This window comes from Ovis canadensis, chromosome 17 (assembly GCF_042477335.2).
Source record: "Ovis canadensis isolate MfBH-ARS-UI-01 breed Bighorn chromosome 17, ARS-UI_OviCan_v2, whole genome shotgun sequence".
NCBI classification, from domain to species: domain Eukaryota; kingdom Metazoa; phylum Chordata; class Mammalia; order Artiodactyla; family Bovidae; genus Ovis; species Ovis canadensis.
In genome coordinates, this window is record NC_091261.1 from 63770148 (window position 1) to 63785142 (window position 14995).

Below are 14995 nucleotides of genomic sequence, written 5' to 3' on the forward strand. Positions count from 1 at the left end.
CAGGAGAGGATGGGCAGAGGCAGAGGTTATTTGGAGGCAAAGGCACAGGACTTTTGGACATTTTGGCAGAGGAGGCCCATGGGACCGGCAGGTGGAACGCCCTCCAGCAGTGCCCCCTCAGCAAACACAGGAAACACTGAGAGTAAGATGGTCTGGCTTCAAGCGCTGGGTGTGCTCCTGCCCAGCTGGAGAACATCACCAGCACCCGCATCCCCTCATGCCACAGCTAAGGAATGGCCAGAGGAGGATAAGACTGAGAAGAATCTGAGAGGGAACAGACAGCACTGGGTGGAGAACCAGGGGCACATGGTGTCAGAGCCAAGAGGAGTGAAGGGTGTTGAAAGCCACTGAGCAGCCAAGTGGGGTAAGGACTGCGGCTAGGTAACACAGCGCTATGGACGCCACGGGCCACCCGGAGGAGGGAAGTTCCTGTGTCCAGAAATTTAGTGTAACTTCCTAACCTTCCTCTCCACCTGGACTGTTTAACCCACCTCACCTCTCCCCACCCCACCCCCCACACCCAGTCAAGCCCTTACAATCTTGTCAGTGAACCTGACACTGCCCTCTATCTCTAGGACCAGGAATTACAAAAGGACACACATCTGTGAGCATCTGCCCTGGGCCAGGGATTGTGCTCTGGATCTTCATCACAATCCCGTAAGGTAAGTAGTGTAGGTCAGATGGTGCACCCCTCAAAATTTATTCCATCCAGAACCTCAGAATGTGACCTTACATGGAATCAGAGTCTCTGCAGGTCTAATTAGTTAAGATGAGGTCACACTGGCTTAGGGAGGACCCTAAACCCAATGACTGGTGTCTTTAGAGGAGAAAAAACCTTACAGAGAGATACGGAGGGGAAAACGCCACATGAAGCAGAGGCTGGAGGGACATGTCTACAGGTCAAGGGCCACCAAGGATGCCAGTGACTACTTGAAGTCAGAAAGGGAGCATGGGACAGATTCTCTCTCAGGGCCCCAAGGAGCTCCCTGCAGACACCCTGACTTTAAGATGTCTGGCCTTACGAACAATGAGAGAATAAATTTCTGTAATTTATGCCACCTAGTTGGGGGGTAATTTTTTTGATATATATTTATTTTACTGTGCCGAATCTTTTAGCTGCAGCATGTGGGATCTAGTTCCCTGACCAGGAATCAAATCCCAGGCCCCCTTCATTGAGAGCACAGAATCTTAGCCACTGGATCACCAGGAAAGTCCCTAGAGGTAATTTCTTACAGCAGCCCAGGGAAACAAAGACGGTATGATTAGCCTTTTTTTTTTTTTTTTTTTGCAGATGGTGAAAGTCACACAACTTCTCTGGGCCCCCCAGCTGGGTGAGTATGAGTTGGCCTCCCCTCAGGCCAGCGTGCCTGGTAGCGTCAGTTGCTCAGTCGTGTCAGACTCTTTGTGGCCCCATGGACTGTAGCCCGCCAGCTTATCCATGGGATTCTCCAGGCAAGAACACTGGAGTGGATAGCCATTCCCTTCTCCAGAGGATCTTTCTGACCGAGGGCTCGAACCCAGGTCTCCTGCATTGCAGGCAGATTCTTTACCATCTGAGCGACAGGGTTTCTGGCTTAAAGAGCCAAGAATTGTCCATGTGAAATTCACCAAAGTCATGTCACTCCCATGGGCCTTGAGGCAGGAAGACAAGCTCTCCTGGGACCCTTGCACCTTGCCCTGCATCCCAGCACCAGCTTCTCTATCCCCAGACCAGCATGCCTCATTTTTTGTGGGTTACAGTGGCCCGTTACTGTACGTAAACGAGGAGGCGGCGGCTCTGGCGTGCCTACCCTGTGAAAGAGTCCCATATGATGATCAGGCAGTCGGGCCCTTTGTCGGCCGTGGCGACCCAGCGCCTGTCTTCGCTGATGCAGAGGCAGGAAATGATGTTGGGGTGGCCCTGCAGACGTGGAGAGAAGATGCTCTGAGACGTGAAAGGTGCAGCCCAGCCCTGGCGCCAGCAGGAAAGGTGGGACCCCAGAGAGAGACGTGAGCTCCCTGTCCAGTCTCCACCTCTGAACATCCAACTCCTGCCCACTTTCCTGGTGTTACTCTACAGCCAGAGGTTTTCAGACTTTCCCTTGAAACGCTTGTGGGAGGGACTTTCCTGATGGTCCAGGGGTTAAGACTTCACCTTCCAATTCAGGGGGTGTGGGTTCCATCCCTGGTCAAGGAGCTAAGATCCTACACGCCTTAGGGCCAAGAAAACATAAAACAGAAGCAATATTGCAACAAATTCAACAAAGACTTTAAAAATGGCCCACATTAAAAGAAAAAAAAGTATTAAAAAAAAAACAAAAAAAAACACTCACAGGATAAGCTACACTCCCCACAAGAACAGTGGCTTCCTAGGGGTCAAGGAATGTACCTGACTCTGAACCCTGGTTGAGAATAAATGTCTGGGTCCTCTCAGGTCCCACCTCCTTGGACTCCCCTGCTGGCCTCATCTCCCTTAAAACTGCTCACTCGGGTCCCTGAGCAGCTCTGGAGCCAAAGCCTCCTTGCTGGCCCCTGCTTTCACTTGTACCCTCCTATAATCCTCCCCACACAACAGGAATCTTCTGGAAACACAAACAAGAGACGGCAGCCAGGAAACCACCCCTATTGCCCTCTTTCCACGTCACCCCCTCGCTCACTGGCCTCTTCTCTGGGCCCCACACAAAAGGCCTGAAAATCTGGAGCTCTCTCTGTCGGGGATGCTCTTGCCTGCAAAACTGCCCCTGGTTGGCTCATGCTCAGCCTTCAGGTCTCAGCAAAAACAGCACGTTTCTATTCCCTGCCTACCAGTTCAGAGGAATCTTCTCAGACCTTGATTTTTCTCTTTTAGAGCACTTTCACATACCCATTCCAGCGATTATCATCTTTATTTGTAGGCAAGTTTATTGTTTATTTATTTGCCTGTGCCAGGTCTTTAGCTGCAGCTCATGGGATCCCCAGTCTTCAGGGCGGCATGCTGGACCTTTTAGTTGGGGCGTGGGAACTCTTAGTTGCAGCACACAGGATCTTCAGCTGTGGCATGTGGGAACTAATTCCCTGACCAGGGAAGGAACCCAGGCCCCCTGCTTTGGGAGCACAGAGTCTTAGCCACCAGACCACCAGGGGAAGTCCCCAATAGTCTGCCTCTCCATGGTGGGGGGATCTAGGTCTGTTTTGTTCATGACATCATCTGAAACATAGTGGTTATGACAAATACAAATGGAAATAAATGACTAGCCGAGGCCCCGCCCAGCCACCCCCTCTGGGGAGGCTGGACGCCGGCCTGGCCGCTCCCTGCTTCTCAGCCCATCTGCCCCTCCTCCACATCCCTACCATCACACCGTCCCTTCTCCCCCTGCTGCGCTCGGCGCTGCACATCCAACTAAGCGCCAAGAAGAGTATGCTGACTGTGTATGTTTCAGGACTTCTAGGAAGCAAATTCCTGAAGTTACACCCACGTGTCTTGGATCCCTGGCAGGATGCTGAGTACTGGTTGACCTCTTGGAAAAATACTTGGTAAAGCTTCTGATCTAGGCATTGACTGAGGAAGGTCCTTATTAAAATATAGGGAACTGAAAGGGGGTGATGTGGAACTGTTTATCAGGTTAACTAGTAGAAATTCAGACACTGGAAAAACATTTGGACAGGTAAAAGAAAACGAAAGGGGTCAAAAAAACATCCGGAACAGAGGAAGCAGTGCAGTGTGGGGGATGGAAGGTGTGTGGGGCATTTAGGGAGGCACTTAGGGGGTGTGAATAAAAACAGATGCTGGAGGGAGGCGAGGGAGGAGGACAACTGACCTACTTAATACTTTCAAGTTAGGAGACCTGAGCCTAAGACCCGGCTTCACCACCTGCTAGAGCAGCCTTGGGCCAGTCAGCTAAATTGACCTGAGCCTCAGTCTCCTCTCCTGTGAAATGGCGATATTAACACCCACTTTTCAACATGAGTAGGAGGATCAAAGCCCTGAGAGCTCTGGAAAGGAGGCTAAGGGTTAATGAGGTCTGAATCCCCACTGAAGAGCTTCCCTTTGTGTTCATCACTGTCCCATAGAGACAACATGGTCTCTCCTGACCCCATTTTTACAGAAATGTAAAAAAATACAGATGCTTTAGACTCTAGTGACTATAAAATTAAAGTCAACTGCTGTTTGTAAATTGATTCTGATTAGAATCAGAAAGACAACAAACAGCAAAAGTTGTTTGCAAACAGAATTCGCTACGGTTCAGAAGGGAGGAAGGAACACGTGACTGAGATAGAATAAGGTTGGTCCTAGAAATAAAAAACAAAGTGCTGTATTCAAGTTAATGACAACTTCTTTCACCAGAAGTAAGAGAAGGCTGCAAACCTGAAGATGGTGCTGGTTGTTCTTGAGGACGTTGTAGATGACCCCAGTGTGACCACTAGTGTAGAGAAGGACTCTCTGGTTTTCTCGAATGTAGTAAACAGGAAGGGTACTGTTCCACCCGAATGACCAGGTCATAGTCTGTAAGACAAAGGTAAAACCAGCAGGACACTATGGTGTGTGAGCCCAGAGCTGGGCTGCGGAGCGATCCTAGCACGAGTCCTGGAGGAAAAGGGTTCACATCATCAACCAATAAAGAGATACCACGTTGGGACTTCCCTGGGGGTTCAGTGGCTAAGAACACACCTTTCAACACAGGCTATGTGGGTTCTATCCATGGTCGAAGAACTAAGATCCTGTGTGCACAGGGCAACTAAGCCCTCAGGCTGCAACTCAGATCCAAAACTGCCAAAAATATAAAACTACCAACAAATAAAAATTTTTTTAAAGAGAGAAACATCACCTTGAGAAGTCCTCAAGAACATGCTACTACGTGGATGACCCCTAAGAATGTGATGCTAAGTGAAAGCAGTCAGATGCGAAGGACCACATAGTGTATGACCCCATCTATATGGAAATGTCCAGAATAGGCAAATCCATAGAGATGGAAAGTAGGTCAATGGTTTCCAGGCGCTGGGGGAGGAAGTAGGCAGTGACTGCTTACTGTGTATGGTTTTTTTTTGGGGTGACAGAAATGTTCTGAAATTAGATAGTGGCAAACATCGCATAACCTTGTGAATGGGCTAAGAAACCAAACAATTGTACTTTTTTTTTTTTTTTGGCTGCGTCAGTTCTAAGTTGCGGCATGCAGGGATCTTCATTGGGTTATGAAGGATCATTCATTGCAGCACACAAACTCTCTAGTTGTAGCATTGAAGACCTAGCTGCTCGGAGGCATGTGGGATCCTAGTTCCACCAGGGACTAAAACCTGTGACCCCTGCATTGGCAGGTGGATTCTTAACTGCTGGATCACCAGGGAAGACCCAATTGTACATTTTAAAAGGGTAAATTTTCATAGACATAGAAAACAAATTTATGGGGAAAGTGGGTTGGGAAGGAGGGATAAACTAGGAATTTGAGATTAAAATATACACACTACTATATATAAAACAGATAACTAACAAGGACCTACTGTATAGCACAGGGAACTATGCTCAATATATTATAATAATCTACAAGGGAAAAGAATCTGAAAAAGATATATATATATACATACACATATATATATATACAAATATATATTATATATAACTGAATCACTTTGCTGTACACCTGAAACTAACATTGCAAATCAACTGCACTTCAACAAAAATAACTTTAAAAATTAAAATAAACTTAAAGGGTACACTTTACAGGGATGTGAAGAAACTGGGACCTTTATGCATCATGGGTGGGAGTGTGAAACGGTGAAGCTGCTGTGGAAAACAATATAGAGGTTCCTCAAAAAAACTGGAAATAATCCCCGTGTGATCCAGCCATTACACTTCTGGGCACATTCCCAAAAGAACATCAGTCAGAGTCTCGAAAAGATACGTGTACACCCGTGTGCAGAGCAGCATGTTTTGCGATGGTCAAAAGGCAGAGGCAACCCCAGGGTCCGTGGATATATGAATGGATAAACAATGTGTGAATATTATTCAGCCTCCAAAGGGACAGAGATTCTGACACATGCTCCAACATGGATGGGCCTTTAGGACATAATGTAAGTAAAATATGCCAGTCACAGAAAGACAAATATGAGCTGAATGGTTCCACTTGTATGAGGTACTGGGAATAGTCAAATTCATAGAGATGAAAAGTAGAAGGGTGTTGGCAGGAACTGGGTAGGGGGTGGGGAATGGCAGCTGCAGGTACAGTGCATGTTTCACAAGATGAAGAGAGTTATGGGGATGGCGATGATGCCAGTTGCACAACTCTCTGAATGTATTTACTGGGTTGGCCAAAAAGTTCGGGCGGGTTTTTCCATAACAGCTTATGGGGTTCTCCCTGGTGGCTCAGTTGGTAAACAATTCACCTGCAATGCAGGAGACCCACGTTCCATCCCTGGGTCAGGAAGATCCCCTGGAGGAGGAAATGGCAACCCACTGCAGTATTCTAGCCTGGAAAATCCCATGGACAGAAGAACCTGTGGGCTACAGTCCATGGGGTCACAAAGAGCCAGACACGACTTAGCGACTAAACCACCACCACCTAACATGGTTTTTCCTTACAGAAAAACTAGAACAAACTTTTTGGCCAACCTAACAAAATCATTTCACATGTAAAAATGGTTATGACGATAAGTTTTATATTATGTGCCTTTTAATACAATCTGATTAGAACTATTTATTTATTTATTTGGCTGCACCAGGTCTTAGCTGCAGCACGTGGTATCTTTAGCTGTGGCATGAGAAATCAATTGTGGCATGTGGGAACTAGTTCCCCGACTAGGAATAGAACTTGGGCCCCCTGCATTGAGAGTCTTAGCTACTGGCCTGCCAGGGAAGTCCCTTACCATAATCTTTTAAGAAACAGTTAAGAGGGTGGATTTTATGGTATGTGATTGATAACTCCATTTAGAAAGAAAAGCAAAGATGCAAGGTAAACACAGGTATGTTTACTGTGTAAGAATTCAGTGAGTTCTACACTTGTGTGTGCACTTTCTCTTTGTATATTTCAATAAAAATATTTCCTTTAAAAATAAAGGAAAGCCTTCAACAGGAAATAGAAACAACTTCCTATTTACCTACTCCCCAGAACCTAGAACCCAGTTCAGTAATCAGCCACACAGTGAGCACTGATTGTTGTGAAATTCAGTTTACTGAATGAGAGTATGTAGAATGGATAAGTTATAATAAAGTCACTAAGTAACTTCTTAAGGAAGGCAATTATTTAGCCTGAGTACTTGTTCCTTATTCACGATTCTCCCCGGAAGGACAAAGTATTTAATATAAAGAGATAAAATTCCCTTAGGAGGATTAAAAACCCCATGTTTCTAGTAACAAGTAAAATAAAGCAAAGTTAAAATTTCCTGAAATGAAAAATAACAGGTATTATAAATATGACTATTGCTTTCAATTCAATAGCAGTTTGTTTATGTATATTTTTGTTTTCAATGTCTCTTACAAAAATTATAGAAAAGCTGTGGTACATTCATACAATGGAGTGTCATTCAGTGATAAAAAAATAAACGAGGGGGGATTTCCCCGGTGGTCCAGTGGTTAAGACTTCACCCTCCAATGCAGTGGGTGTGGGTTTGATCCCTGGTCCCAAAGCTTAGACCTCGTGGCCAATAAACCAAAATGCAAAACCGAAACAACACTGTAACAAATTCAGTAAAGACTAAAAATGGCTCACATCCCCCCAAAAAGAAAGCAGTGAAGGGATTCTCTGGCAGTCCAATGGTTAGGACTTTCCACTCTCGTTGCCAAGGGCCCAGGTTTGATCCCTGGTCAGGGAACGAGGATCCCACAAGCCACAAGACATGGTCAAAAAATTAAGCAAAATTAAAATTTTAAAAATTAGAAAGAAATTAGCTAGTAAGCCAGAAGAGACACAGAGGAAACTTAAAGGCATGCTAACTAAGTGAAAGAAGCCAATCTGAAAAGCCTATGTAGTGTATGAGTCCAACTACATGACATTCTGGAAAAGGCAAAACGATGAGACAGTTTAAAGAAATTAATGGTTGCCAGTGGCTGGGGTGCTAAGGGAGAGGGGGAGATGAACAGGTGGGGCACAGGAGATTTTTAGGGCAGTGAAACTGCTCTGCATGAAACAACAGTGGTAGATATGCGTCATTATGTATTTGTCAAAGCCCAGAGACTACACAGCACACAGTGAACCCAAAGGTACACTATGGACTTCAGGCGATACTTATGCTTCCCTATTGGCTCATCCACTCTGACAGATGTACTGCACTCATGCAAGAGTAACAGAGGAGACCGGGGGGAAGAAGGCACAAGGGACTACACGGGGATTCTCTGTTTTTCACTCCATTTTCCTATAACCTAAAACTGCCACCCCCACCCCCCATTAAGTCTATTTAAAAAATTAACCAAGGCTGATGTGGTAGAGTGTTTAAAATAATGGTTATGTAATCAGTTACCAAAAATCAGTGAATTCTATTGGAGCATAGAGATGAAATCTGATGCATTTCCTTTCTGATATTTGAATGATACTTAAGGTTAAATGATGGACCATATATTTCTCCCAAGACAGACAGAGTGGGCAACGTGGCCGATTTCTCTCCTACACACTTCATTCTCCATTGTCTCCTCATTCCATCTGCTCATTTGCTGTAACTTATATTTATATTTAGATCTTTTATTGCATGGGCGTGAGTGGTAGAATTATGGAATCATAATTGTCTCAAGCTGCACCTTCTAGGAATGTAAATATTCCATATCTAGCTGGATCTTTTTTTAAATTAATTTAGTTGGCTGTGCTGGGTCTTAGTTGCAGCACACAGGATCTTCACTGTAGCCTGTGGGGTCTAGTTCCCTGACCAGGGATCAAACCAGTGGCCCCTGCATTGGGAGTGCGGAACCTTAACCACTGGACCATCAGGGAAGTGCCCTCTAGCTTCTTAAAAGCCAATTTCTTCATGTGAGAGGGTTTTTTTAGAAACCTAGTAATTCTAAAAGGCCTTATAGTCATCCTGGAAATTTATTTTCCAATTTAACAAATTAGTTATAAAAAGAACACATTCTTAACTAGACTCCTGCCTCCAGGTAAAACAACTCTTCCAAGATGAAAACTAGATGGACCTCACTCAGTAGTCACAGAACTTCCTTGAGCAGCCCTATCATTAACCAAAATCACACAGGACTCATACTCATTGCATTTTATACTAGTTTCAACGTTTATGATGGGTGATCATGGGGACAGCCACCTCTCATATTAATCTTCTTCTAAAACATGGTCATCTGGAAAACAAAACTTGATTGTCAAAACCAGATTTCACTATATTTGATAGTCGTATGATTCCTTCTCATAAACTCACGATACTTTGTTTTTTTGGATGGAGATGGTATCCACAGTTATGCCTATTTACCATGAGCACTTCAACTTATGACAGGCCTCTGGAATAAGGCAGGGGACCCCAAAGGAAAAGGAGGATGCTGCGGCACATAGAGAAGTATACGCACTGAAGAGTTAGGGGAGACACACTGACTGAAGCCACCCATCCTGGCCAGGCAGCATAAGCAACCGCTGCATGAATTATTTCACAACAGGAGGTCCCAATAAGGAACACAACCCTCCTCGCTGGCACCCATCTTGGCTGAGTAATGCCTGCGCCACCGGGAAGGACCCTGATTGGCCAGAGACAACCTGGACACTAATCCCATCACCATAAGACCTGAGACTGTGAGCCATGTGGCAGAGCAGTTGTCCTGGGTTCCCTCACCCTCCTGCTCTCCACCTGGGTGCCCCTTCCCACTAAAGTCTCTTGCTGTGTCAGCACGTGCATCTCCTCGGACAATTCATTTCCGAGTGTTAGACAAGAGCCCGTTTTCGAGCCCTGGAGGAGGTCCCCATTCCTGCAACAGAAGCACCTTTGGTGAGGGCAAGAAATTAGAAACAGCATAAATGGCCATCAATAGGGAAATAGCTGAATTTAAAATGAAGAAGTGGCTACACATGAACTGATACAAAAAAATCCTCTAAGAGATATTCAGTGCAAAAGCATTTTACAGAGATTCAGAATATCTCACTGGTAAAAACAAAAACTGAAAAACAAACTCGTGTCTGTGTGTGTGTGTGTGTGTGTGTGTGTGCGTGCGCACTGTGTGTATAGATACATATTTGTACATGTACCAGAAAAAGTCTGGAAAGATACATGGTTATACCAAACTGCAACAGTAATCACCTCAGGAAAATGGTTTTGGGTGAGAGTGTGTTAAAGAATAGGAATCTTTGCCATATATATGTATGCTTTTCTTTTTTAAAGAAAAAAGGAATAAAAGGTGAATTTTTTTTAAGAAAATAAATACAGATTATTTATTTATTTATTTGGCTGCACCAGGTCTTAGTTGTGGCTCACAAGATCTTTGAGCTTAGGATCTTCAGTTGCACCCTATAGGATCTAGTTCCTGACCAGGGATCGAACCCAGACCCCTTGAATTGGGAGCAGAGAGTCTTAGCCACTGAACCTCTGTGTGTGTGTGTGTGTATATATATATATTTTTTTTTTTTAATAAAGAGCACTTATTCATTTTAACAAAAAGAAGAAACAATAAAGGCAAAAGGAAAGGAAAAAGAAAGCACCCTCAGAGAGCTAAGCAAACTTGTAAAGGGGGACAGCCTCTGCAAGTCTGGTTCCACAGCAAGCCCAAGGCTAACAGGGGCCCAGACCTGCGTGGTGGCTTTTGTCAAGTCCAGGGAGCGGGGGCCCTGGCACAAAGATCGCTTGCTCTCATCAGTGATATCACCTGATTTCTGGTTAGTCGGCTAAATAAGACCAATGTCCTCATGGGCTCTAAAAAACTCAAAGTTATTCTTTCTTTCAGACCAAGCAACTGCAGGCTTGAAGCTTTAACTCCACTGCTCAAAGCCAGCCACATCTACAGAAAGGAGGCTGTCAGTTTCTCTGCACTTCCCCTCGGCATCCTTCCATTACCACCACCACCACCACCCATTCATCATCTGGTTGTTAACACTTGTCAAGTGCTCACTCTGTTAGGAACTGCATTAAATATACACACTCCATCACTTACGAATCTTCCAAAGGCATGGATCTACAGGGGAGAGGCGGGGGGAGGATGAATCCCAGGAAACAATTTTCAGAAAGCAGCAGATGGAGGAAGAAGGGGGAAAAGAAACCTCCTCTTCCTTCTCTTGGCAAATGATAATATTTTTATTCCTCGCAGATGGCACCTCCCTGAAATGCTGTCAGCGGCAGCAAAGGCAGACTCCATTGGACCAACTGGTGCTTTTCCTGGTGGCTTTCATTTCTTCCAGACCTTTTGCTTATTGATCCATCTTGGGGTGGCTAGTTTTTAGGAAACTGTCATGGTTTGAGGAGCTGCTAAAAGGATCAAGCCAGTTACAGGAGAAGAGGTGAGGAGAGGAGGAGAAAGAGAAGAATTGGTGGCTGGAAGAGAAGTATCAGAATATCAAAGAGAGAGAGTGGGAAGGAAGAGAAACAGAGAGAGGGGAGAGAGAGATTTTGAGTCTCCTGCAAGAAAACGACACCCTGGGCTTCCCTGGCGGTCCACTGGTTAAGGCTGCGTGCTTCCACTGCAGAGGGCATGGGTTCCATCCCTGGTCAAGGAACTCCCCACATGCCTCGAGGTGCGGCCAAAAAAAAGAAAGAAAGAAAATAACACCCTATGCAACAGACAAACCGCTTGCGGAATTTCTTTGCCTGCAGAACAGCACTGCTATTGAACCCAGATGCAGTGCATTCTGTCACACACGTCCAGCAGAGCTCTGAACTGAACTCTAAAAAGACCCAAGTCTATGATTAGCTTAAAATGGATCTTTCTGGTGGCATTTTTTCCATAGGCATAAAATTCCCCTATTTCAAAATACTCTCAAAGCACTGGGGGCCATTTGGCAGCTTGGATGGGAGGAGGGTTTGAGGGAGAATGGATTGAATGGCTGAGTCCCTTCGCTGTCCACCTAAAACTTTCACCACATTGTTAATCAGCTATACCCCAATACAAAAATAAAAAGTTTAAAAAAGTAAACACATAAAAGGACGCCACACTTACCAAGGGGTACGTGTTGGCACTCTCCCTGCTTTGGAACAAAACGTCCTCAGTGGCGGTGGAGACCAGCGATGCCTTGGTGATCCTTGCTTTGGGCTGTGATTCTTTTTCACTTTTCTCGCTGATACATGATACCCTCTTTTCTTTTCTCCTTTTCCTCTTTTCCTGCTCCAAGTCTCCCCTTTCTGGTTCCAAGTCTCTCCCTTCTTCTTCTTCCAATTCGTCTTGGGGCCTCTGGTCGAGCTCGCCTGAAGGCTGCCTTTCCGGGAAACTAATCAGTGGTTCCCCAGAAGTGGTTACATCCAAATCCAGAAACTCTAATTGTGAGCCAGGGCTTCTTGGAAGCTCAAACGTTTCTAAAAGCTCTGATTGTAATGAATGCTTTGACTCGCTACCACTGTTCTTTAAAAAAAAGAAATAAAAAGGAGACTGTGATGCCAAATCCAGTACACGCTGCCACATGCCCTCATTTAGTCTCCTTTCTTTTCCTAATCAGCCAGTCTTAGTGTTAGCCTCACATCAGAACTATGAACTGCTTTAAAAGAGAGCCTGGGACGTTTTGTCCTCAAATAACAGGAATCGTGGGTGTGTCAAGTTTATTCTCAGCTTACTAGCAGACCCACAACAGCAAAATGATTCTTCTAAGTGGCCTCCAAAACCACCACAAAGTCATAGAGAGTCACTTCTCCTTGGGGCTTCCCAGGTGGCTTAGTGGGTAAAGAATCCACCTGCAATGCAGCAGATGCAGGAGACTTAGGTTTGATCCCTAAGTTGGGAAGATCCCATGGAGGAAGGCATGGCAACCCACTCCAGTATTCTTGCCTGGGAAAGTCCACGGACGGAGGACCACAGGGTCCCAGAGAGTCAGACACGACTGAAGCAACTGAGCACGCATGCACACACTTCTCCTTGGACCACAGCTGAGTTTTACAGGCTGACTCTGTTTAGATAAGCACACTCCAGCTAACCACTGTCCTTTAAGTCAGCTCTGGTACACACTTCCTCCAGGAAGATTTCCCTGATCATCCTCTAAGCTGGGTTGTCAGCCTTTATATAGATACATATCTCTTATGCATCTCTCAATCACTCCACTTAGTTGTTTGTTTTAATATTTATTTGACTGTGCCAGGTCTCAGTTGCCATATATGGCATCTAATTCCCTGACCAGGGATCCAACCCAGGCCCCCTGCATTGGGAGCTCAGGATCTTAGCCACTGGACCACCAGGGAAGTCCCCTCACTCCACTTAGTTTTCTAACACATGCTCTTTGGTTATGGGTCTGCCTCCCTACCTTAGAGCTCCTTAAGAGAATGGATTGTGTATTATTTGGTTTTATATTCCCATAGCCGGGCAGGTAAGTGGGTAAAAAGCATGCGATTAATGATTAGGAATGAATGAACGAATGACAATTCCTACTTACTAGGGATGTTTCTGACAAGACTGTCTGGGAATCAGTCTGCATAAATCTCTCCAAGCTGATCATGGACGTGGTGATTTCTTCGGGCTCCACTGTGCTTTCTTCCTGTGCTTCTGAGGCCTCCTCATCTGCCTCCAGTGCTTGGTCTTTGACAGCCTCCTTCCCCAATCCTTCCACCACTTCCTCTCCCTTCCCTGCCTCTTCCTCCTCATGCTCCTCCACTCTCTCCTCCCCTTCCCCTTCTTCCTCTCCCTCCTCCTTCCCTTTCCTGTCCTTCTCTTCCTCTTCTCTTATCTCCACCTCTCCTTCCTCCCCATCCTCTGCTTCTGCCTCTTCCCCAAACTCCCTCCCTTCTTCTTCTCCCTCCTCCTCCTCCTCTGGAGACTCTATCCATGCTAATGTGTTAACTTCTTTTAATTCCTGTTGCATATTTTCTAGCCCTTCAAAATTTGGATATTCTTCTTCTTCATCATCTTCTTCTTGCATTTCTATTTCTCCATATTCTTCTGTTTCTTCTAATGGGTTTTCCTCTGTATCTGACATTCTTCTCTTTGGAGTTTTCCCTAAAGAAATTTTGAACATAATAATCAGCAGGGCCCTCTCTGTCCCACTTTGATTTCCTGGGCCACAAACATATCAATGAAATGGCCAATGCCAGCTCTGTCCCTTTCCATGAAAATGAAAAGAATGCCAGACTCCTGGGAAAGCTTGTCCAGAATCTTTAAAAATACTGATGCCCTACACCCCTTCTCCCCCTGCCCCCGGGGATCCGTTCCTTTCTAGGAATAATTTTAAAGCCCTCTAACTCACTTTAAATATACTCATATTCCCACAGGCAGCAAAATGATAACCCAGGTATTGGCGACAATTCTAATCAAGGAAGAAGCAGGTGGTGGTTAAAAGTGTTGTCTTTTCAGTCAGCCTGTGCTGGCACTGAATCCCAGTTCTACCACTCAGTAGCTCTGTGACCTCGGGCAAGTCACTTTACCCCTCAGAGTCTAAATTTGCTCACTGGCAAAATGAAAATGATAAGCCTACATTCTGGGGGTCTTGTGAAGATGAGGTGGCATACGTAAGATGCTTAACACAGCTGCAGCACAGAGTGCTTGAGAAATGGCAACAGTCGTTTAGGAAGTTTAAAAGCATTTTAACGTATTCTCTCGTTTATTCCTCATAGCAAACTTAAGTCTGAGGTGCTGAGAGGTGTAGTGACTTATTCAAGGTAAAACAGCAAGTAAGCAGCAAGGTGCGGGCGGGGAGGGGTGGAGTGGGGGGGGCGGGCAGGTGTCTGGGCCCTTGGGGGCATAAAGCCCAGGCACGGTGGAGGTCTCCCTGGAGCTACCTCAGGCCGGGCCCAGGTGGGGTGAGCGCCCCCCGCCTTGCCGGGGACCCCGCTCCTGACTCACAGAGCGCACCCACCCTGGTCCTCAAAGGCCGGGGTCGTTCCGCTGTGTAAAGCCCTCTTCCCACCTGCGGCCGCTTTCTCCACAGGCTCCCTAGTTACAGTTGGCAACCAAGCCTCGTCTCCATGGTAACCGTTGCCGCCGCAGGCGACGCGCCGTAAA

At 45.8% G+C, this 14995-nt stretch overlaps 1 protein-coding gene across 3 annotated transcripts in view; it reads right to left on the reverse strand.

Moving 5' to 3' along the window:
- CFAP251 (cilia and flagella associated protein 251) overlaps positions 1–14920 on the reverse strand; it is a 72168-nt gene extending 57248 nt beyond the window's left edge. For 2 of the 3 annotated variants that reach the window (XM_069557794.1, XM_069557796.1), the window contains exons 1-4: positions 13434–14059; positions 12017–12415; positions 4325–4462; positions 1791–1900 (exon numbers count right to left, since the gene is read on the reverse strand). In XM_069557794.1, coding sequence (XP_069413895.1) covers positions 1791–1900; positions 4325–4462; positions 12017–12415; positions 13434–14012 — 1226 coding nt within the window. In that variant the 5' untranslated portion in view covers positions 14013–14059. Of the gene's footprint in view, positions 1–1790; positions 1901–4324; positions 4463–12016; positions 12416–13433; positions 14060–14849 lie in introns of those variants that run through there. The other variant, XM_069557795.1, reaches the window with a different exon arrangement.
- Positions 14921–14995: the final 75 nt, after the last annotated feature.